Source organism: Schistosoma mansoni (genome assembly GCF_000237925.1).
Source record: "Schistosoma mansoni, WGS project CABG00000000 data, chromosome 1 unplaced supercontig 0210, strain Puerto Rico, whole genome shotgun sequence".
NCBI classification, from domain to species: domain Eukaryota; kingdom Metazoa; phylum Platyhelminthes; class Trematoda; order Strigeidida; family Schistosomatidae; genus Schistosoma; species Schistosoma mansoni.
The window spans coordinates 218,727-243,357 of record NW_017385995.1 but is presented as its reverse complement, the minus strand read 5'-3'; the positions used below and the strand labels follow the sequence as shown (position 1 = coordinate 243,357).

Sequence of the window (24,631 nt, the reverse complement as noted above, 5' to 3'; positions counted from 1 at the left end):
TACCACTCGGTCATGCTGGTCTTTCAGTCGCGGACCTCAGGGAGAGAGGAACGAGGTCAAAATCTGGTTTATTTCTGTCGCAGTTCCTGAGCCCTTCGTCAGGGCCTTGGAAAGTAATCATAAAAAAGCAAAGGGATTAGATAATATCCAAAACATTTTATGAGATATTGGATATTAATTTAAGATCACCTTGCGTTTTGCTATCAAATAAAATTAATAGCTCAATCGTTTTTTCACTTACGTTGTGACTGACTGACTTTTTCACTTATCGTATAATTAGAAGGGACTGAAACTGGCTCTTTCTCTCCGCTGAAAAGAAGGTTCTTTCACAATCTTCAGTATGATACGGACCTGCAGCTTGGATGTAATATTTAGGGGAGTTCTCGCACAAGTGGGTTATATGATCCGAAACCTCTTCATCAAGTTACTTAAAGTTTATACCCATCGATCATAGCACATAAAGGCTTTCATTGTTTTCTCTGCTGCTGTATGAGCTCGTTTTCATGAGAATTAGCCTTTCATTTCTTTTTGTTCTTTCACTTGAACAAGTGTCCCATCGACCATTTTTTGATTACCACATTGGTCAACGTACGTCGGTGCGCAATTTCTGACAAAAATATCCAAACCATAGCTTTGGGATCGTTTGGTTCGTTTGAATCATTGTTTCTTATCCAATATTGTAGTGTGTCTGTCATTCAAAATTCGGGAGGACCCTACATAATTCCTAAGTGATACATTGTCGAATGCCTCGCTAATGAGAATACTTGTATTGGATACACACTAGGGCTTTTGTTAATCACTCTTTAGCCATACAGTTCTTATATATATATATATATATATATATATATATATGTTGGTACAAGGAAGCACCAGATACATATGCGCCGCACAAATCTCATTTGATTTATGTGAGGGCTGTGATACTGCCCGGGTGCACAAACTGAAGCAGGTGGTTTTCTTAGGAGGCCACACCCGGAGCCTTTGACCTAAATGTCTGATCCACAAGGCAGTGGAGCATCGTGAGGAGATGCAGTCCCATGGTAGCCGGTGACCAACGATTGATTCATACGCCATTTATTCCCTCAGGATACTGGAGCCAGTCCATGTGCAGCATTGGTTTGGAATGAGGGTTTTCCAACTTCCCTAGGTGAACTTTCCGTGTCCACCAACCCAGTTAGAGCGCCGGAAATTCGCTTTTCGTCCTCTCAATTTCGTAAACAACAGTGATGGCACGAGAAGGCAGTGAGTAGGACTTCCTTGACAGAGGCTATATAGGCGTGGCCATGTGAGAGTATTTCGAGAGAGAGAGCGAACTCTCCCCACTCTCGGCCATACCAGGGCATTCGGGGGCGTACAGTTCTTGGTAACTTTGGTTTCTAAGATCGCACCCTGATACTGCGTGAGAACAGCAACTAACACCTAAAAACTGCATCTTTGATTCAAAATGGATAGCTAACGAGAAAACTCATGTGGAAGAGGACAAAAACCAAGATTCCAACAGAATAGCATGAACTCACTTTATTTCGTTTGGTTGTCTTCAGCTGCTTACAACCTGTGATATTTAAAAGCATATTTACAAAATTGGTTTAAATTACTTACGTGAAAGAGTTTGGTTGGAAGTTATTTTGAAGACATGTCAGTACACTATAGTAAGGATGTCAATAAATTCAATAGACTGAATTTTGTATATGTACACCTTATATGGAAGAACATTCTACAACATTGATTGTAACAAGAGTTCAAACGGTAAGGAACAAGTGATTACATAATTAGTAAACTCTGATAAGAATAAAGCGAGTAAAGCTCAGTTAGTAAAATAAGATTGTTAACCTGGAAGATAGTCACATTATCCGGCACTTCATCATGGTTTTCCTGCTTCACTTTTTTTAACGTCAAAGTAAAGCTTCAGTCTAGAAGATTAAGTAGTCACTGTCAGCCAAGGTGGAACACTAGTACATATGCCTTATGAATTTCACTCCTGTTCTTAAACATATATTTTGAGAAGATTTTGACCTGTTGATCTGTTAATCATCTTTTAGATTATTATCCATGATATAATTCTGGACCGCGCATTATAAATGAAGTTTTATACAGTGTTCATATGTGTATCAATCATAAATACTGCTTCGGTAATCCATATTGTTTGTTGGGCTAATTTCATTATCACACTATAGGCAGCTTATGAAGACGCTCGATGTAAATGTGTTTGTTTACTCCCAAGCTCCTATATGAATAATACCAAATCATCAAAGAAGATATATGTCAAGGCCATTCCTTCTGAGAAATGGTATACTACTTTAAATTGACTTTTGTCCAATATTTTTCTTTAATATAGTACCTGTGAATATATGTTACAAAATGATAAAGACCTTTGTCGTTATTGTGAATGCAAATTTCAGGTTAGAAATACCGCTACCATAAAAGTAGGTTTTATTATTCGTACTAAAATAATTAATTTATTGACGTTTATAAAAATAGTTAAGAGAGTATTGTAAAATTTTGTTTTAGTTGATTTCTTGTTCAATACTATAAAATAGTGATAGAAGAATCTTAAAAATTAATCAGGACTGTAATATTTCTTATCAGCCGTCGGAAAAAAGAATGAATATACTTGTCTTCACAATCGTCTTTCTCACTATTTGTAGAAACTTCGTCTTGTATCCATGTCGACAGATAGTTGATGTATTCCGATGGTTGATTCAAATCCGTAACTAATTGAATTTAGTTGGATTTTGTAAATAATAGCTCAATATTCTGCTACTTGTATAAGAAACAAGTAATTTACTTCTTAGTGTCATGTTTACTCTTTTGTATCACGAGTTGACTTAAAAATAAGCTGTGAAGTTTCCGTATCTATAAAAAAATTGCTTAACGAAGTAACAGTTTTCAAATCCAAGTAATCATGAATAGATTGCTATTTCTTTGTTTTTAGGTGGTAAGTACATTAATAAGTATCTGCCTTGTCACTTGTATTACGTGTCGATAATGATGATAATGTTACGTAGGTTAATAGGATAAAAAATGGGATACACAATAACGCGAAAGTATTTTCAAAGTCCAACTAATAAGATTTCTATTAATTATTCTTTCTTAATCGTAATGAACCTATAAAAAGCTACGACGAGGCATGTGTAATACATGCGTGTATGTTCTCTATTTTTCATAATGGGATCGTATTTTACCGTCAGAAGTAAAAGAGATGGAAAAGGCAGCGGCTGTAGGCAACACCAGGCAACTATTCAGACTAATAAAAGAAACCGGAATTAAGAAATCAAGTGTAAGTGAGACAATCTCGGAAAAAGACGGGACCCTTATCTGCTCTCAACCCAAATGTTTAGAACGATGGGCGGAACACTTTAAGGAACAGTTTAGCTGGCCTTCAGCTACTGCACACCTACCCACTATTCCCAGAAAACCTGAATGGAACATTGAAGTAGGCCCCCCGACCCTACTTGAAGTTCAAAAGGCTATAAGTAATCTGAAACGAGGAAGAGCAACTGGTCCAGATGGATTGGCTCCAGAGGTCTTTAAATATGGTGGTCCAATTTTAGCGATTAGGTTGACTAATATTCTGGCTAAAATCTGGTAGTTGGACGTAATCCCATCTGACTGGTCACAATCTCTGATTGTCCCAATATATAAGAAGGGGCCAAAATCATCCTGTGATAACCATAGAGGGATTAGTTTGACTAACATAGCATCTAAAATACTAGCCTCAATAATTATCGGGCGCCTAACTAAGACTCGTGAACTGCAAACACGAGAAAATCAGGCTGGCTTCAGACCTGGTCGTGGCTGTATCGACCACATATTCACCATTCGTCAAGTTTTAGAGCACAGACATGCTTATCGGCGTCCGACAATGATAGTTTTTCTTGACTTAAAAGCAGCATTTGACTCTGTAGACCGAGAGGTTCTGTGGCAGTGTCTGTCATTGAAAGGTGTACCTGAGAAGTACATAAACCTTGTGAAGGCTCTTTACTCGAACACTACCAGTCGAGTGAGAGCTTATGGCGAACTGTCATATGATTTTACAACCTCAAGTGGTGTCCGTTAAGGCTGTCCACTATCCCCATTTTTGTTTAACTTCATTATAGACCTGTTGCTGGAAATAACACTCTCGTCGACTGAATTTTCAGGGATTGATCTTCTACCAGGAGGTTCACTTATCGACTTAGAATACGCAGATGACATAGTTCTGTTTGGTGAATACTCTGGCAGAATGCAGAGTCTTCTGTTAGAACTGAGTAATAATGCCAGGATGTTTGGGATGCGTTTCTCCCCATCCAAATGTAAATTGTTACTCCAGGACTGGCCTGCGTCAACACCTGAACTAAGGATAGGGAGTGAAGTAGTCGAACGCGTCGACAACTTCACTTATCTTGGAAGTCTGATCAGCCCTAATGGGTTGGTGTCTGACGAAATCTCAGCACGGATTCAAAAAGCTCGTTTGGCTTTTGCCAACTTGCATCACCTATGGCGAAGACGAGATATCCGTCTATCAATTAAGGGACGAGTATACTGCGCAGTAGTTCGCTCTGTTCTACTTTACGGCTGCGAAACATGGCCATTAAGAGTAGAAGATACTCGTAAGTTACTAGTATTTGACCACAGATGTCTTAGAAATATTGCTTGCATCTGCTGGGATAACCGGGTAAGTAATAGTGAGGTTAGACGCAGGGTATTAGGGAATGATGGTAAATCAGTTGATGAGGTGATGAATCTTCATCAACTGAGATGGTTGGGCCACGTGTTACGTATGCCTGAACACCGATTACCACGACGCGCAATGCTGACTAGTGTAGGGGATGGTTGGAAGAGAGTTAGGGGTGGCCAAACCAAAACATGGCATCAGTGCTTGAAGTCACTAACTTCTTGTCTGAGCCATGTTGGCAGATGCAGACTACCTGGTTGGGGTCCGCGTGACTATCGTAACCAATGGTTGGAGACTCTAGGTGACATGGCTCAGAATCGATCACAATGGCGTAGGTGTATACACTCTTTATCTTCCCTTAAACCTTGAGATTAAAATTGCTTCATAACTTTTTTCCTTCCTATACTATATCCTCATATACAATATTTCTTTTATACATTGCCACCACTAAATTAACTACAATGAATTCGGTATTCATCTTGTGCTAACGAGATATGGCAACTTGGACCGATGCATATATGTGCCTGGTCCCACGTTGTCGCTGACTGACTGTCAGAAGTAATCTAAAACCTGTTTTAGCCGTTAAACCTAATAATATTCTATTGTAGTAACTAGTTTTAAATAACCATGAGTATGCAAGCGGAGATATGTTGCAATCAAAATGTGCTTATTTCCAGCAAATAAATATTCCACTAGCAGCCAGAAGCACAAACAAAAAAATCAAGCAACTCAGGCGTATATATATACCGCATAAAAATGTCTTTGGGAGACGTCACAAAGGAGGAAACGAACCAATGACATTTATGGCCCTACTGTGGTGTGCGTTACTTATATCCACATGAGTAGTATATGGTGATGGTCAAGCAGAGAATGTATTTTGGCAGAAGATCGATAAGGAAATAACAGAAACGAAGCGCAATCGGTATGAAAATGCATGAACAATGAAATCAGTGAAGATGAACTGATTTTTGTTAAAGGAACAGTCAAGATTGAGACAATTGATTATTATTTTGCAAATTAACTGTTTACTGTATGGTTATTAGATTTTAGTGACGTAGTTTGTAATTTTCGTGTTAAATACATTGGATTGTCCCCACCCGTGTTCTCATTTACTACACTGCCAACTGAGAAACTCAAGGCGCAAGCAGAGTACGCAGAAGCAAACAAGCAAATGAAGAAGAGCATTAAAACTGACAAGCAGAAATACATGGGTGAACTAGCAATGACGGCAGAAAAAGCTGCAAGAGAAGGGAGTATGAAACAACGATATGATAAAACGAAGAAACTAGCAGGTAAATATAATAAACCAGAGGGATCAGTCAAGGACAAAGAAGGAAAGACAATTGCGGAGATTCAAGAACAGAGGAAAAGATGGGCAGAATACTTCGAGGAACTGCCTAATAGACCAGTCCCATTGAATCCACCGGGCATCGAAGCAGCACACATAGACCTTCCTATAGCTGTCAATCCACTAACGATCGAAGAAGTCAAGATGGCCATCAGATAAATCAAAAGTAGGAAGGCGGCAGGACCTGACAATATACCAGATGAAGCACTGAAGTCAGACATTGAAGTAACAGCAAACATGCTTCATCTTCTATCCAAGAAGATTTGGGAACAGGAACAAGTGCCAATGGACTGGAAAGAAGGATATCTCATCAAGATACCAAAGAAAGGAGATCTGAGCAAATGTGAAAACTACAGAGGCATCAGTTTGTTATCAGTACCAGGAGAAGTTTTCAACAGAGTGTTGCTGAATCGGATGAAAGACACAGTAGACGCTCAACTTCGAGATCAACAGGCTGGATTCCGTAAGGATCAGTCATGCACAGATCAAATTGCGACACTACGGATCGTCGTAGAACAATCAATTGAGTGGAACTCGTCACTATACATCAACTTCATTGACTATGAGAAGACATTTGATAATGTGGACAGGAAAACATTATGGAAACTTCTTCGACACTATGGAGTTCCTGAAAAGATTGTCAACATTATCCAAAACTCATACAATGGACTACAGTGCAAAGTGGTGCATGGAGGACAGCTGACAGATGCGTTTCCAGTAAGGACTGGAGTCAGACAAGGCTGTCTACTCTCCCCCTTCCTCTTTCTTCTGGTAATTGACTGGATTATGAAGACCTCGACATCTGAGGGGAAGCACGGAATACAATGGACATCTCAGAATCAATTAGACGATTTGTACTTCGCGGATGACCTACCCCTCCTATCTCGTACACACAAACAAAAATACAGACGAAGACAACAAATGTAGCAACAGCCACTGCATCAATAAGTCTCAACATACAAAAGAGGAAAAAGCAAGATCCTCAAACACAACACGGAGAACACCAACCCAATTTCACTTAATGGAGAAACTCAGGAAGATGTAGAATCATTCACGTAACTGGGAAGCATCATTGATGAACAAGCAGGATCCGATGCAGATGTAAAGCAAAAACCGCATTTCTACAGTTGAAGAACATATGGGACCCAAAACAACTGTCAACTAATTTCAAAGTCAGAATCTTCAATGCGAACGTCAAGACAGTCCTACTGTACGGAGCTGAAACGTGGAGAACTACTACATCCATCGTCAAGAAGGTACAAGTATTTATAAACAGTTGTCTACGCAAAATACTCAACATCCATTGGCCGGATACTATCAGCAACAGCGTTTTATGAGAGAGGACAAACCATCTTCCAGCTAAAGAGGAAATTAGGGAAGGACGTTGGAAGTGGATCGGACGTACATTGAGGAAATCACCAAACTTCATCACGAGGCAATCCCTAACTTGGAATCCGGAAGGGAAGCGGAAAAGAGGAAGGCCAAAGAACACATTACACCGAGAAATAGCAGATATGAAAAAAATGAATAACAACTGGAAAGAACTGGAAAGGATTGCTCAGGACAGGGTTGGATGGAGAATACTGGTGTGTGGTCTATGCTCTTCCACGAGGGGTAACAGGCGTAAGTAACTGGGGAATACAATATGAAGATGAAAATAGACGCTTTCGGTGCGAAAACAAGGAATTCAAATTTTCAAAATGAAATTACAAAAATAAGGTGTTTACCAAGTGATTTCTAGGGATCTAGCATCCCCAACAGCGTCAGAATGATCAGTTTAGCCTGTACGTGTTACATTTTTTTCCTCTGCTCAAATATTTTTTGTCCATGTTTTTCTATGACTAAATGGTTAAATAATGTCTCTTTCTATATTATACAAGATAGTGATATCAGCAAATGTTTATTTAATTACATTATATTTATTGGTCAATAAATCGTTTACAGTACGTTTGATCTATCAACTATTATTTCTTTTCATATTATTTTAGGTTGTTGTTTGCCTTATTCTAACAATCATTACAGCATTAGTTTTGTATATGCTATTTCTCTCACTACTTGAACCATTACTATCCACAAGATATTTATCACATAAAACAATAATTGATATGGGAATATGTTCAGAACCACAACAACCAAGTAACTTTACTATCAATCAACATAGTAATAATAATGACAAGATAAATGATGCAAGATCAACTAATTCATGGGTTAATATAAATATTCCCGTTAGTAGTAGTGACTGTGGCAATTCAGCTGTCTATTCTAAAGCGATTGATAAAGCCGTTATTTGGGATAAAACTAAGTTGAATTCTAAACAATTAATGGATTCCAATTTGAGAATAATCAGTAAGTTTTAAAGTGTTTGGTTGTATATATATATATATATATATATATATATATATATATATATATCTGTGGTCAAACTAGAGAGAGCCGTTGTACAAATTTTCTTGAGTACAGAGATTTCTAAATGCAGATCACCATAACTTCAACAGTATACAAAAGATTTGCGCTTAAATAACGCGGTAAATTTGATGGAATACGATGAATATCTTTGAAAGCTTTATTCAAGTTAACTTGATATCTTTTATCAATCAAGTGAACAAGAATAAATTTTTTATTCAATCTTAATTGTCTTCTGCTGAGCCAAACTGGACGGTGTTTGATTTTTGAACAAGAACAATATCATAAATAAGAAATCTGATGTAATAGTTCTTAAATGTTATCAGATAAACAGACAAATATAGAATGTAACACATTCTTAATAGTATTTCTAGAGGAAATCTATGTTTCAAAATAAGCAAAAAAAATACGAGTCCAGAAGGAAAAATAGCTGTCGAATAACAAAATTTCCTAAGTTTTGACGTATGATGATTGAATGAACCTGTGTTATTATAGTTGAAAATTTGTTCCATGGATTATGTAATCAAACGCCCGAATTAATATAGATAGAATAGATTTGTGAAGATTACTTTCGAAATTCCGGATTATTAACACGATAAGCACCTAGTGAACGAGTTTCAAAAGGCGATAACTCGTCAACAAAAAACAAGTCGTTTATCAAAGCAAGACTATACACGTACAAAATATTGAACACAAAACAAGCATAACTAAAATTCTTGTAAGACGTAAATTGGTCATGTGATTCTTGTTTTGCTGACGATTAACCAACTTATAAAATTACTACCTGAATATCAGACTGACTAGTTTTTATCATATCGTGTACCATTTTGATGAATTTAACTTCAACTGCTGATTATTATCGACCCGAGAGTTGTCCATACCTTCTTGCGTGATTTTGACCACAGACTTGTGGTTGCTACCACTTATTGGTTATGGCAGCTTGTATCATACGCTGTTAAAAGTTGCCTTATCCACTTAACTCAACCCATACTGGTACACAATTCGTATCGATGTTCTAATCAGTATCTTAATTCAATAATAAAAAGATTTTAAACGTTACTTATAACTCCATCATATTTTTTCTTAGTAACCTGGTTTTAAGTTCTCGTTCAGGGAGCTTCATACATGGTACATTGTTAACAGAATTTTTGTTACTGTTGCGCTAGGGTAGTATGTTAATCTTTCAACAAATGCACTACTTCGAACAGATTAACCAGAATTAAGTCAATCAACAGTGCTTTAATTTCCACTACTTTTTGTCCAAATAACCAATCTATTATAAATTATCAAATAGATCATGACATTCCAACATCTTGCTTACACGTTTTATTGCTTTATCAGTATTCATTGATGGTTTTATTTTGTAATTTTCATCATAATTTTATTGTTTTTCTATCCATCTGCAATATACTTCACTCGAAACGTGATATCACAACCTTACGTTCAAATAAAGATAACTGTTTCCCATCATGACCTTAGTACTTTATCACAATTTCATTGACTTTATATACAAAATAATTGCCGTTCAGATAATTTATGCTCAGATTTTATTGATTTTGTTATGTTCACCCATTTACTGTAAAAAGTGAGGATTCGGTTTTACTTTCTTTAAAGCAGCTCCTTCAAATCGGGGGCGATTACGTAGTCGCTCCGGCCTAATTTCAAATGATCAAATTGAAGATCCTAATGGATTACATCTTACCACGATACCTTCTACATCTGTTGGAGTATCTAGTGTTGTAAATCGTGTTCGAGATCAACAACAGCGTTGGAAAGGAAATGTTGAAGCACAACGTACTCGTGTCTTCAGTGAACGTAGTTTACTAAATTAACATGTGGTATGACGATTTATTTAAATCTCTTTCCATCAGTGATTTCTTTCCTGACAATATAACATTAGTTAGGAGTCCTGGTTGAGTTGTCTAAAATCTATATAACTGTTGATTTTCTCCTATATTGTTAATTAAAAGATTAATAATCGACAAGCTTTGGAAAGCTGAAATATAATTTCTAAATCTCATTGGAATACTGACTTTTTGTTTAAACTATGTGTATATACAATATTTTTTTTGGTCACCATTATTTATTCGTCTCATTAATTGAATTGCATAATCAAACTAATAACTTTTGTTGCATAATCATCAACTTGACTGTAATTCATTAATATTCATTGTTCAGTTTTGTTTTACTTTTTCATTCAAATACATTCACAAGATGTTGAATGTAAAATGCATTAATTTGTTATGTTGAAATCTGGTAAAGTAACATGATTGCTTTGATACTTCTCAGTGTTTTGTAAATAAATCAAATAAATACATTCTACTTTAGGGAATATATATAAATCTGTCTAGTGGTCATATTAACTTGTGATTATCGACTACCCTTAATTTATTTATTTAAACACATAAATATTGGTACAAAGGGGCACCAGATATATACGCGCCACACAAATCTCATATGATTTATGTGAGGGCTGTGATACTGCCCGGGTGCACAAACTGAAGCAGGTGGTTTTCTTAGGAGGCCACACCCGGAGCCTTTGACCTAAATGTCTGATCCACAAGGCAGTGGAGCATCGTGAGGAGATGCAGTCCCATGGTAGCCGGTGACCAACGATTGATTCATACGCCATTTATTCCCTCAGGATACTGGAGCCAGTCCATGTGCAGCATTGGTTTGGAATGAGGGTTTTCCAACTTCCCTAGGTGAACTTTCCGTGTCCACCAACCCAGTTAGAGCGCCGGAAATTCGCTTTTCGTCCTCTCAATTTCGTAAACAACAGTGATGGCACGAGAAGGCAGTGAGTAGGACTTCCTTGACAGAGGCTATATAGGCGTGGCCATGTGAGAGTATTTCGAGAGAGAGAGCGAATTCTCCCCACTCTCGGCCATACCAGGGCATTTGAGGGTGTTACGTCTGGCCGATTGTGAACGCTATATTCGCTTCCCTAAGCTAGTTCCGTACCCCCGAGCTAGAACTACTCCGCGACTTGAAGACGAAAGAAAAGGCACAAAGTGTGAGGGAAGCACTTTACTACAGGGTTCCATCTTGTTACAGAAAATCATAGGTATTTATAGATGTTAGCCAATCCATTAACGACATATTATGATACCGACCAATAGTATCACGCCACGTTGGAACTCTAGAATGTTCCATCGTATTCTGATTGGCTGGGGCTCTTTATGAGCCTCTGGAGGCTCTGTTAGAGTTCTCCGGAAGCCGACTGAACAGAGGGCAACTACCCTTAAGAACGATAATGGAAACAAAAACATCCTAGAATGTGTCAAAATCATGTTAGTGTCGATGATCTTTGTCTTATCAGTGATCATTTTCTCCTACAGCCATCAAAAGTGGAGCATAGGAAAGTTTAGACAGTGTTGCTGAGACGACGAGAGTTTAAGACTACTACAGTTGTCCCGCGGATATTTGCAGCTCAAATTAAGTTAATGAACAATTAGGATTCACATATGTGAATTTAAAAAACCTTAGCTTCAAATTAATGATGAGCATGAGCTCCAGGATTTTCAAAGAATAAGTAACATATTATGGGATTGTATCTTATATTATCTTGTGTGACAGACGTTTATTTGAAACGTCCAGGGGTGATCCTATATAGAAACCACTTAATTCGACTTTAGTGCCTCGACATGACTTCAGCCTCTATATCATTAGTGATGATTGGTAATAAGTGTAATGAACTAATTGCCCAATACATTAAGCTTCACTAATCATAACTTTTTGTAAGGAAATTTATTTTGTCATTTTAACATTCGATTCATGTATGGCTCGTAGATAACAAGTATAAATGGCTGATGCTGTATCATACGTCTCCCGCTTAGAGGTTACGCTCATAAGATTATAATGGGTGTATACTACTTATGGGTTTGGTAACTGAATAACTACCAAGTCAAACGAAATTTGCAACCAAGGTGAATATGACTCCTAAAGTTTACGTTCGTTGTTGGTGACAATAAATATTATCCGCCAAACCGTTAATTTTATGATATCAACGTAATAAATCCAGTGTTGGAGGGAAAATGACCGTGAATAGTTGAAAGGTTATGATTTGCGACATTCGATTTATCATTTGTTTTCCAATTTGGGCGTATATCTATCTGTCTCCAGTTATTAAAAATCCCAACTAATTCCGTAGATCTTCTAGACCGATCCCAATGTGTAATTAGATTCACTTGGAGATGAGATGTAAAAAGGGTTTCCTACGAAATATTTTAGGAATGGTTATATCCCAGGTTCTTAACTAGTAGACCAATAAGTTTAAAATATGTAGGAAGTGATTGCTGAATTGTGTGCTGTATAGATTATTGTGTCAGTCAATCGTGAGGTGTGGGTCGATATAAAAATTAATCATAGGAATTGTACTATCGGTTTATGTGATAAAAAATTCTAATGAGTGGGTAAGAAATATAAAAATCCACACATGAAATTCTACATGAGAAAAAGACATCATAAAACATGTGAATAAGTACCAAATAATTAGTAAAGTTGAAGTGGTACATTTCATGGTTACATGACTGTTCCGACTTATCCCAGTTCGTTTATAGCTTGTATTAAATCCTACCGAGGGACCCAACCACATGAATGAGTTACGCGTGAAAATCGAATTCCAAAACAGATTTTATCTAGAGAACACTTCTATCATTACAAAACATATGTAGATTAGTGACAAACCTCAACTTGTAAGGTATCTATGGCAGTTGATGTGTCTGTATATAAAAGAGAAAATGCTTCCTGCAGTAATTACCCAAAAATTAACTACAACATACAATGGTGTAGATGAAAGTCGTTAGCTGTCTAAAATCATTAATAACTTATAATAATCGAACAAAGGACAAGTGCACAAAATATGGGAGCTGTTCTGCCGAAACCAAAATAAAGTGAATGTTACTAGTTTATGCAGGTACTTAAGAACATTTTATGATAGTAAATTCACCTTCCACACCGTATTCTCATAGTTGAGTAGAAATGAAACTCGTTACTGAATATCAGTAAGTAGTATAAGGCAACACAAAAAAAGAGGTGAACAAGAAGATCAAGACTGAATTAGAACAAAAGGAACAGCTTATACAAACTTTCTACATAGATTTATCATGGTAAAACTGAAAGCTCGTGTATGTGTATGCACTCTGTCTCAACTGAATAGTATGAGGCTGCTAAATCATTGCAAAGTGCAATGCCTACATTTTGATTTCGACACATTTCGCCAAACTGTCTACCAACGATCAAATATAGTCACTCTAATGGTATGCAAAAACTTTTCTTCACATGTTTTATTTTATTCATTTATTTGTTGTAACTGTAGTTCATTCCATTTTCTTTGCTGAAGTATTTCCCTAGTTTTCATTCGATGACATGAATTTTTCATACTCGGTCAGTTTCTTTTCAGCTTCACGGTTCTCTTATGCTGCATCTAAGAAGTATGATTGCTGGTACTATGCGACGACAGCATATATATACTAAAAGTGTTACAATTTGTGTAATATGCGAAATTATTGTTCACATGAGTGTTTGAGTAGAAACGTAAAAATATGACGTTTGTTAACACTCTATAGTCAGGGCATACAGAAGAATATGACGTTATTTATGAAAAATTAGCCATACTTTATACCCAGTAAATTGCAATACACATTCTCGGTGTTATATGAGGTGGTTAAAAATACTGAATATAGACAGACATTGAAAATGTGGTAAATAAAGACTTTTTGTTGAAACGTGCAATATTGTACAAAAAGATTAATCAGCTAAATGCACGTAGCACTTAGGTTTAGTTATTGTTGGGTTGAATAAATTAAGTTTGGAAAAGTATTACTGTTAGTTTCTGGCCTAATAGGAAAACTTACTCATGTAATTAATAGCGTCATCTAATTTTTAGTTATCGAGGAAGGCTGGTATTAGTCGATCAAAAGAGATTTTCTTATTCTTGCCACCTTTATCGATAATGAAGTATTTTTAACTCGTTCATTAACTCAGTACGGACTTTAGTAAGGCTATTTTATTAGCTTTTTAACTGCATCCATGTGAAAATAATTGGTGTTTACGAAAGCGTCCGCGTCTTCTCTGAGCGTGTGGAGGTGCCTGCTTGAATCTGTGTATGACCTATGAGGAGTGGATAACGATTTTCGATGGGTTATTTTTCGTTTCATCTTCTCTGTTAGGTAACGGAACAGGTAAGACTGAATTTGAAGCATATTCTAAGTTAGCCGCTATACACCTAATATCTTTGATCATAGACCGTATTTTCATCACTATTATCTGAAGTGCGTCTATCTATTTTGACATACCAGCCTGAGACGTGAGCGAGCTTTTAAAATGATGGTGGAATCTCCCCCACTAAATCATTGGTTGATGGATGATAGACTGTCGTAGTGACATAGTGCACTTCTAGGAGGTAGGAGGACCCACGAAAAAACACTGATTCCAAATGAATTCCTTTGTCTGTAGGGACAGTGGCGGAAACTCCGAAGCTATCCGTCCAACGATCGAGGAGTAAACAAGTGATTGCTTCGACGGACATGCTGTTGATGAGCTACGTTGCTGCTTATCTAGCAAGGAATTCGTGACCTGGATAACTGAGTTCTATGGTGGAAGACAATTATGTAGGCTTCGCATTTGTGTTTATTGGCTCCAGAATTTCCTGTTCAGACTATAAACTAATATTAAATAATATGAGCCTACAAACTTTTAATCACCATGCATCGGCGATCTAATAGCACCTTCTAGTTTACAAACTAGATAACATCACGAATTGTCAGGATATAAAATTGTTCACTAACAAGTAACAATTTGAGTAATTTATCTGTAATAGCTTAAGATTTCATTTAACGAATAAGAAATACCACTTTCATTCTGATGATAACCAAATTTATTTTGAAAATCATTCTCATTTTCTAATACAGTTTTTGATAAAACAGTTCAATGTTAATTCTTGTATGTAAAGGTATTGGACTCTCAATATAAACAGTTAACCGACTATAGTTTTATTGAAAATGAAATTGGAGATTAGTATCTAGATTTCATTTTGTATATCTGTAGGTATCATTACCAAGTTTTGATTTGATAATTTTGAATAAATTGAGCATTGGGTAGATTGTTATAAATAAATAATATGTTTGTAATATCCCAATGAGTAGAAAAATTAGATTTTCTGGCGTTTCGTGACTCAGTGTAAGCCACTTCTTCAGAGAATAAATAACCAAATAAATTTGGTACACAACGTAGTAGAGGATGATTTGAAGAAAGCAGTAAGAAGACTTTGTGTCTGGTGTTTCACTATGCTAAATGTATGAAGGAAGATAATGAAACCACATAAACCTGAATTCTCATCAGTTGTTGTGACATTTAGGGTTATTATTGATTAGTTTAATGTTCACAGTCCCTGTGCTGATTTCATTACAGCACCTCACCTATACTTACGTCTGTTTACCTTTACTTTTTTTAAACCCTTCAATTAATTTGTCTAACAGTGTTATTCGAATAGTAACAACGTGTATGTCATTACATCATCATCATTATTTCTGCATTCTCGATCACGTGTTACAGCCTACTCACATATGCATTTTAGATGCGTAAGTGTTAGTTATATATATATATATATATATATATATATCCACCATTCGAAATACGACTTGTCTAATCTTAAGACTGTACCAAATCAATGACGTCTAACTGGTATGAGCAATTTAGCGTCCTTATTGGTTCCTTGTTCACCTAGCCCTTCCAATTCAGTCCAAAAACACCAATTGCAGCTTCTGTTATGCGAATCATTTATTTCAAACATACCCGGTTTACATACCAGACAGACAGACCGCAGCACACCATAAAATAGAAAATAATATTTGTACAAGATGAATCTAAATGTGGCCGTGAACGTGGGATACAGTAATCAATAAACTGAATATAATTTAGGAACATTAATTCGTATAATAATAATCCATAAGTCAAGATGAAGCTTATAATAAGATGAATATAGATATACACAATCTAATTACTCAATAGTTATACAATTAGAATATATATATATAGAATAATAGTTCATTAACAGGTCCCGGAAGTTACTCGTACTTTCATTATCACTAGGATATAATAAATACCTTACACTAAAATAAAACCAATTACCCTTTTATAAACAGTTACTATCTTAAAATGTAACATTCTACCCTGTGTAGATATGAATATGATCATTAATAAAAATAAATATCATCCTGTAACATTAGATGATGGTTACATTTTGTTGTTAACTTAATGGACTTTTCTAAAATTTGATTATCATTTACTTCTGATCAGTAGACTATGTGGTATGGTCTACTTATATCCGCATAAGTAGTGTAGTGAACAGAACACGATCGGGGACAATCGAATGTATATAAGCAAAAATTACAGACTATCTCATTAAATTCTGATAACCAAACAATGAATAATTAATTTGCAAAGTAACAATCAATTGTTTCAATCTTCACTGTTTCTTCTCCAATTCCATTGCTCATGCATTTTCCAAACGATTGCGCTTCATTTCAGTTCTTTCCTCATCGGTCTTCTGCCAAAATACATTCTATGTCTGACCCACACCATATACTACTTATATGGATATAAGTAGACCACACCACAGTAGTATATAGTGATGGTCAAGCAGAGAATGTATTTTGGCAGAAGATCGATAAGGAAATAACAGAAACGAAGCGCAATCGGTATGAAAATGCATGAACAATGAAATCAGTGAAGATGAACTAATTTTTGTTAAAGGAACAGTCAAGATTGAGACAATTGATTATTATTTTGCAAATTAACTGTTTACTGTATGGTTATTAGATTTTAGTGACGTAGTTTGTAATTTTCGTGTTAAATATATTAGATTGTCCCCACCCGTGTTCTCGTTCACTTATGAAAGTTAATTGTTATGAAAACATGGATAGTGACTAGCAGTGGAACCCAGGAAGCGCGTTTCGTCCTATTTGAGACTCTTCAGCTGGATGTACCTGCATCTCAGAGTTGATGTTCACTCTGGGACTCGAACCCAGTACCTTTCGCTTCAAACGCCATCGTGTTATCCACTCAGCCACTATCCATCTTTGCTTACAATGTTTGTGAATCAAGGCTATATCGAGGCAATACGCACAGTATGCATATATGCCAATTAGAGACTGACTAGTTGCAACCATAAACATCAATTGGAAGATTCAAACAAACAATACTAAGTGAATTTAATTGTTATAAGTTCAGTTGTAGAAAGAAAAAGAACGAATTCATTTATGAAACATTAAAAAACAACTTGATAAGATCAATTCACGACATTCTGAAGTACATCTAAATCTTTCAATAAAATTTCATTTGAGTGAGTGAATTCCTTTCCAATATTGATACAGAAAAAAAGAAAAGAAAAAGTACATGTTTACTTATAATTTTGTTTATTCAAAATGATTATACATTTACATTATTTATTTGTATAATCATATGTTTATATCCATTTGTATTGTACATTTGAAACTGGATATTTTATGGTTATATACATGAACTAATAAGTTAGTTTATTCATCAAATATTCTTTTCATTTGCTAAGAGGAATCATCTCATGTACACTTGTATATATATAGATAGATATGTTGGAGAATACTGTACTTATTCCGAATATTCTAATTGTCTAGCTGTTCAATTGAAAAATTTCTATTTAGAAATGAATTTCTTGACACTTTACGTAACTTTGGTATATACAATTCTTAGCGTTTACTCAGACATTGAACCACGTAAGTATTTTTTTTTCTGATGAAGATTTATTGAGATATATATATTAAAAGAAAAATAATTAACACAGTCTAATAAGGGTTCAGCTACTTTCTCTAGACAATCGATATAAGAAATTGTATAGTTTTGAAGGATTAGCAATGGATACTTAGTCATATAATCAGATCCCTATCTGCTTAAAATTCTTGGTTATCTGTTTTGTAAATATGCCCACATTATAGCAACCTCATTCTTATTGAATTTATTTTAAATAACTGATAATCTATTGGAACTCCATTTATTCACACAAAGTTGAATACTTGAAAATACAATCGAAAATGAGATTTTTTCTGTTATATAGAGTGTGCCTGTCCGGATGCCCTGTTTATATATGACGTGATGATTCCCCCAAATAGAAAGCAATGAATTATCGATCGGAACAGTGACATACAAGACCTGTACGAGCAGTCTAGAGCACTTGTCGGTCTTGCTTTCTGCCTGGCCCAGCCGGTTAAGTCCAGAACACCAATAACAGCCTCTGCAATATGAATCATTATTCTCAAACATACTGGGTTTATATACCAAACAAACAGATCACATAGTACCATAAAATAGGAAACAACATTTGTACAAGATTTGGCAAAATGTGGCTGTGAATAGGGGGAACAGTAATTAATAGACTGGGCATAACTCAGGAATGATAAGTCGTACAATAGTAGTCTATGGGTCAAAATAAAGCTCATAATAAAAGGAACATGAATATGAATAGTATAGTTACTTAACAATTATACAATAGGAAATATGCGCATTATATTGGTCCATAAATAGTTCTCAAAAGTTACCATTCATAATTCTCTTCGGGATATATCATGGTAATGATAGCAATAAATCTATTTATTAATCAAAATAAACGTCATGGTAGTGAAACTCAGCAATGAACATGAACGGCATCTAAACAATGTCAAATAAATATTTTTTCATTTACCTTAAAATATTTACAAGCGAAATGAGTTTAACATTATAATCTGTTGAAATATTCTCTAATATAAACACACACACTAATGATATTGAATAAATTAATAAGTATGATAACCAATATTTATAGTTAATCTTTCCTATGACAAGTTTATGATTTACAAATGCTGTTTTATTTGCAGGTATACAAAAGGAATATTATTACAAGTAGGAATTATTGATAATGAATAAATTATAAACATTTTTTTAAAGGAATTAGATTTTCATAGTTGAGATCATGAGTCAACTGAAGTTAGACCACCATGGAAAACCTGGAGGCACTGGACATTAGCACCGTTTGGATGCCGGCTCAGTGTTCTAGAGGTTAAGCGCTCGCACGCAAGACTGATAGGTTCTTGGTTCGAATCTCGTGAGGTGGGGTCGTGGATGAGCACTGATGAGGAGTCCCACAATAGGACGAAACGGCCGTCCAGTGCTTCCAGGTTTTCCATGGTGGTCCAACTTCAATTGATTCATGGTCTCAACTATCGAAATTACTATAATATCCACAAAAATCCCTCCTGAAATTAAATTTTGTCATTATAAATTTAGTCTAATATCTCTAAAAAAACACGATCAATCATTGTTAATTAAGGTTGAGTCATGTAACACTTACGGATGCTTAAATGTGTAGTCATAATGATCTTAGGTTGAGAATTTTAGTCATTAATTCAAGATGGTCGGTGTTTGCTATTTTATCGAATAGAACCACTGTGTACATTAAGCAGTTATCATCTTATGAAAATTTAAAACGCCATTGTAGTATGTTTCTAACATTTATTTACCTTGAACTACGACGGCAAACAATAAGGGAATTCGACGAAACATGGTTTTGTTTATAACCTGTTTCGTCATATTTTCAGATACTGATAAAGTGAATTTCAATAGAGATAAACACTATTTTCTTCATATTTGATTTAATGAATTACAGATTTCTCGAACTTTGAACAGTAAATTTCCGTAATAGTTCTCGTCAAAAATGAAATCGACATAACTGTTATTTAGTAGGTAGTGAGGTTTAGAATACTGAGAAACACGAAGAGAAGTGTGGATACGCTTTTGGTCAAATTGAGTAAATCCAAATGATCATTATTATAGATGACAAATCAGGTCTTATAAGTTCTAACTTGTAGTGTAAGGTTAGTTGTCATCATAGACTGGTGTCAACTGGAGATCTATAGGAAACTGCGAAACACTAAATAGTAGACAAATTTTAATGAAGTATGTTAGGTGAAGGAAAACGCACATAATGACTTTAACCGACGACCACAAATAATTTTTCTTCTATAGTTGGTCATGAAAGCTAAATAATTGTCACCTTTACAATATTTAATTTTTTTCATCTTGTATTTACCCGTAATAAACATAAAGTGAGAAATAGCAAACTTCAAATGAGTATTTCATTATCAAATGGGATTCACATTCTCAGTCACGTAATAGTCGAGCTTTTGAGCTTTCTGAAAAGCTGCTTCCAAGAAGGCTTTATTAATTCTTCACATTACCAAAAATCTTTGCACGGAACATCCCCATGTAGTATTAATAATGTCGACTAATGGCGCCCTGATTCATCCAATGTCTTTGTCCTAGGGAACTCTACTTCAGTATGCATTTCGTCAGGGTCTATTCCCGGAAACACGTTGAACAAATCAGTGTGTGGGTTTCAAGCTCATTTCAAGACAACGATGAAGAAACCCGGTTTTATTTACTCGTTCTATTCAAATTCTGAGCTTAATGTTACTAACAATTCCACATTTTTAATGGTATCTTCCCAGTTTACATGAAAATAATAGTCAAGCCAACCACAAGTAAGCCTTTATGTATGAACCTTTACATATAGTTTTCTCTTCTCATTACTTAACCTAGTTAATCTAAGAATAGGTCCACTCCAGCATTAGAAATATCGGTTGTATTTTCGATATTTAATCCTATTTTTCTCACCTTAATTGGAGATATGTAGAAAAATCATTAGCATATTCTAATCGCAGATTGTCAGTTAGTTATGATGTAGCGATATAAATTTTTTTCAGGTTTGAAATCTCATGGAGTAACAACAATGATAACTCGACATGGCTTTAAAAAGTGCCTCTGTTGAGTGTTATGAATTAATGTTTGAAGATTTGCAATACAAGGATGTTTGGAGTTCATGAAACTACTGAGTGGAATGCGTCGACTGATAAATATTATGAAATAATATGGAGTGATCAAGCGATGTTTGCTCGCAAGACTGGATCACTGACATAAGCGTTGAATGAGCCGATGTCAAAAAACATTATATTTGTCCAGTAGAAAAGTTTCTTCTCATCAAACGAAATAACATAATATTTGAAAAGTACTGATACTTAAATAAGAGTGCTTATACATTGCAAGAGAGTGGAGGGCAAGTTACTTACAATCCAGTGAATAAAGATCTTGACTACGTTGCCACTGTGACGTGGTATAATTGCTCCTTAATATGTTAGAAACCAACTTAATTGTTATAGGAATAAACTTCAGTTTTTTTTCATCACAGTTCAATGAGAATAAAACTACTTTCTAACTACTTTTCAAATAATAATAGAGATGATTAGAATTTCGGAAATCAGGGTAAAAAGGATACTCGATGATATCACTAATGTTGTTTGTATCCCTGTTAAATCTATTGGCAGCAAGTTTCATGAGATGCCTGAATACGATGAGTAAGTTTTTGACCTTTGATTTTAGAAATCTATTTCACTTCATTTTTCATGAAAAAGTTTTGCTTACAGATCAAGTTGCATAATTCGATCAACACACTGTGACTGACTCTAAGAACTGAGATGTTAATGAGATTATTACGATACATCATCCCACATTAATTAAACGCTTCCCAGCATACTGCAAGCTGATTTTCCTTGAAAATCGACATCATTTATTTTAGGAACTGGTAGAAATTAATAATTTAATGCTCTATTTGATATTGGAAGAGTAAATGCGATGAATATCATGGGTAGTTTCCTAACTGTAATTATTTCCCGAAAGCGTCACCCTGAAAAATGACATAAATTGTCATAGTGTGTGAAGAACAATTTTACCATTAATCTCTAGTGTTAAGATTGAAAGTTGTGAAGAATAATGGTGAGCAGTTTCCAGTTAGAGTTACACTAGTCTTTAGCTGGCTTGAAATAGAGAGGTTGCTGTTGCCTAATGAATTATTTCTTCCTATTCAACTATGCTAAAATCTTAATTGAGAGCTAAGAAACTACTGATTTGAAATTGTACTTACTTTGAAATTAGTTTACTTTAGTTTATGAGATTCAATTTGTAATTCATAAAATTTGTTGTTTCTTCAGTACACATGTGATGCAAATGAAAACATTAGTACTGGTTAACAAATGTAACTCTCTTATGAAGGATTACAAAAGCAACCCAAACAATCTTTCTCCATGGATTATCATAGACGATCATACTAACACTTTTCTTTACCAAATATCTTAGCCAACTTCCCGATTTTCCACAGTAAGATAAACATTTTTATTTATGTTATTATTACTTCGATATTTGGTACTTTTTTTGGATCAAATACGAAATGCTTATACGGTTCCATATAGAAAACTAAACATGATATTCATGAAATAATGTACAACAGTGCAATCTTTTAGGTGATTGGAAGTAATGATTTATTCGATGTATTATAGTTCCCACATTGATTGAAAAAGCTAAATTCTGCTCCAATAAAAATAACACTGCATCCTTTCTTCCTAATATCCACCATACTAAAAATCTTCCTTTATACATGAATAACAGACAGATTTTATTCAATACTATTACAAACGGCACAAAATCATACCGTTACAATAAAAGTGGCAATTTCATAAATAAATTTGCACATTTGTCTCTTCTAAAAAGGCCCATACGACAATAAAACTGATCTAACTTAAAGTATGTTTATTAGTAGTGTCGGTGTGATCCCTCTGATAATATTCAGTGATAACACAATTTTCACCCTTAAGAATACCTCATATCAGCGTCATGACAGGAGAGAACATTAAAAGTGACAGAAATAAACTTATGAGCTGTGATTCACACGAGATGAATAGCTCAACATAACTGAATATTTGATAGTTTTGAATTCATATGTCTAGTCTTCAGCATTTTACAATTCCATTAATTGTGTTTATTGTCTGAGCATTAAGTTTAAATACTCTATCCATTTAACTTGCTGAGAGGTAATGTCCCAATCTACATCAACATGGATCATACTTGTAAACAAACAACATGTTTTCCCATTTTATTAACTCGCTATGGTCATGTTATTTTCAGCAGCATTTGTTGTATTACTCTAATGATATTATTTCTATGATTATTGTAGAGGTCAAGAAAACTGCACTTTGTAGCTACTAAACTTTGTTCATCATAGAAACTACAGTGAAACGTCCCAACTCTATCTGGCATAGATGTTATTTAGCGAAGGATAGGATTAAACACAGTTGTTTTGTCTGTTTGTTCGTGGAATTCATTATCTGAATGTAGCCACGAGTGTAACTGTGATTATTCGTCTTGATCTCTATACCGATCACTCGAAATAAAAAAAATAATTAGTTATGATACCTAGATTATTATACCATTTTGCTGAATTCAATGAAACCAGAAAAATGTTGAACCAGTTTGATCTTTAATATTCTGAAAATTATCATTTGAATATTGAACACTGTCACAATTAACTCTTCATTTAATTTCACATTTGGAATAGAAATATGGACTTGTTATTAGTCAAAGCGTATAACTTTTTGTTAATGTCAAGAAATCTAGTGGTCACACACACACATACACCATCTCTGATAAAATATTTAAACCCATGCTATTTATTTACCCTTTAATCATTCTTTGAATTATAGTAAGCAATTAGAAGAAGAGCAGTAAGGCTACTTATTCCACATAATATTTCATAAGATGCTTTTTTATTATCTAATCAAATTCAATAATATTTCCCTACTGTATATCTAAAAAACACGATATAATACAGTGTTATGTAAACTGGAAGAGTAACTTCTTTTTTGATTCCATTACATAAATTTTCTATATCATTCACGTTTATCACATATTACTATAGAGATTATAGTTTATATAAGGACTTTCGTCTAAACTAGAGCGAATAGTTTCACAGTATTTGAGCGCCGAGTTGATGTAAGACATTAAATAGGAATAATATATTTGTAAAATCTCAGCGAATAAATTTGAAGTAAATCCAACGTTTCACCTGGCAATCTGGTCCAAGCTTTTTCAAGGAATTATAATCAATCCTTGAAAAAGCTTGGACAAGATTGCCAGGTGAAAAGTTGGATTTACTTCAACTTGATTCACTGAGATTTTACAAATATATTAATATGATGAAACTGTCGGTATGAATACGTTGCATTTAATGCTGAGTAAAGATTCGCACGAGTATTTACGTCAAGGCTATATCTACGATAGAGTGCTCGATGGGCATCAAATGTTAAACGTGCCCTAGATAAAACAATTCT

The 24,631-nt window shown here is 34.9% G+C and overlaps 2 protein-coding genes across 2 annotated transcripts in view; both read left to right on the top strand.

Moving 5' to 3' along the window:
* The first annotated feature begins 2,046 nt into the window (after window positions 1-2,046).
* Smp_085830 (hypothetical protein) lies at window positions 2,047-10,686 on the top strand. Its single transcript, XM_018792861.1, has 5 exons — window positions 2,047-2,129; window positions 2,175-2,287; window positions 2,336-2,423; window positions 7,991-8,348; window positions 10,023-10,686. The coding sequence occupies exons 1-5, from the start codon at window positions 2,079-2,081 to the stop codon at window positions 10,235-10,237; spliced, it is 825 nt and encodes a 274-aa protein (XP_018644362.1). The 5' UTR covers window positions 2,047-2,078; the 3' UTR covers window positions 10,238-10,686.
* A 7,345-nt stretch (window positions 10,687-18,031) lies between these two features.
* Smp_085840.1 (MEG-4 (10.3) family) overlaps window positions 18,032-24,631 on the top strand; it is an 11,058-nt gene continuing 4,458 nt past the window's right edge. The window contains exons 1-6 of the mRNA XM_018792860.1: window positions 18,032-18,160; window positions 19,295-19,319; window positions 20,924-20,956; window positions 21,797-21,826; window positions 22,605-22,625; window positions 24,005-24,025. Of these exons, the coding sequence (XP_018644363.1) occupies window positions 18,091-18,160; window positions 19,295-19,319; window positions 20,924-20,956; window positions 21,797-21,826; window positions 22,605-22,625; window positions 24,005-24,025 (200 nt within the window). The 5' untranslated portion in view covers window positions 18,032-18,090. The remainder of the gene's footprint in view (window positions 18,161-19,294; window positions 19,320-20,923; window positions 20,957-21,796; window positions 21,827-22,604; window positions 22,626-24,004; window positions 24,026-24,631) is intronic.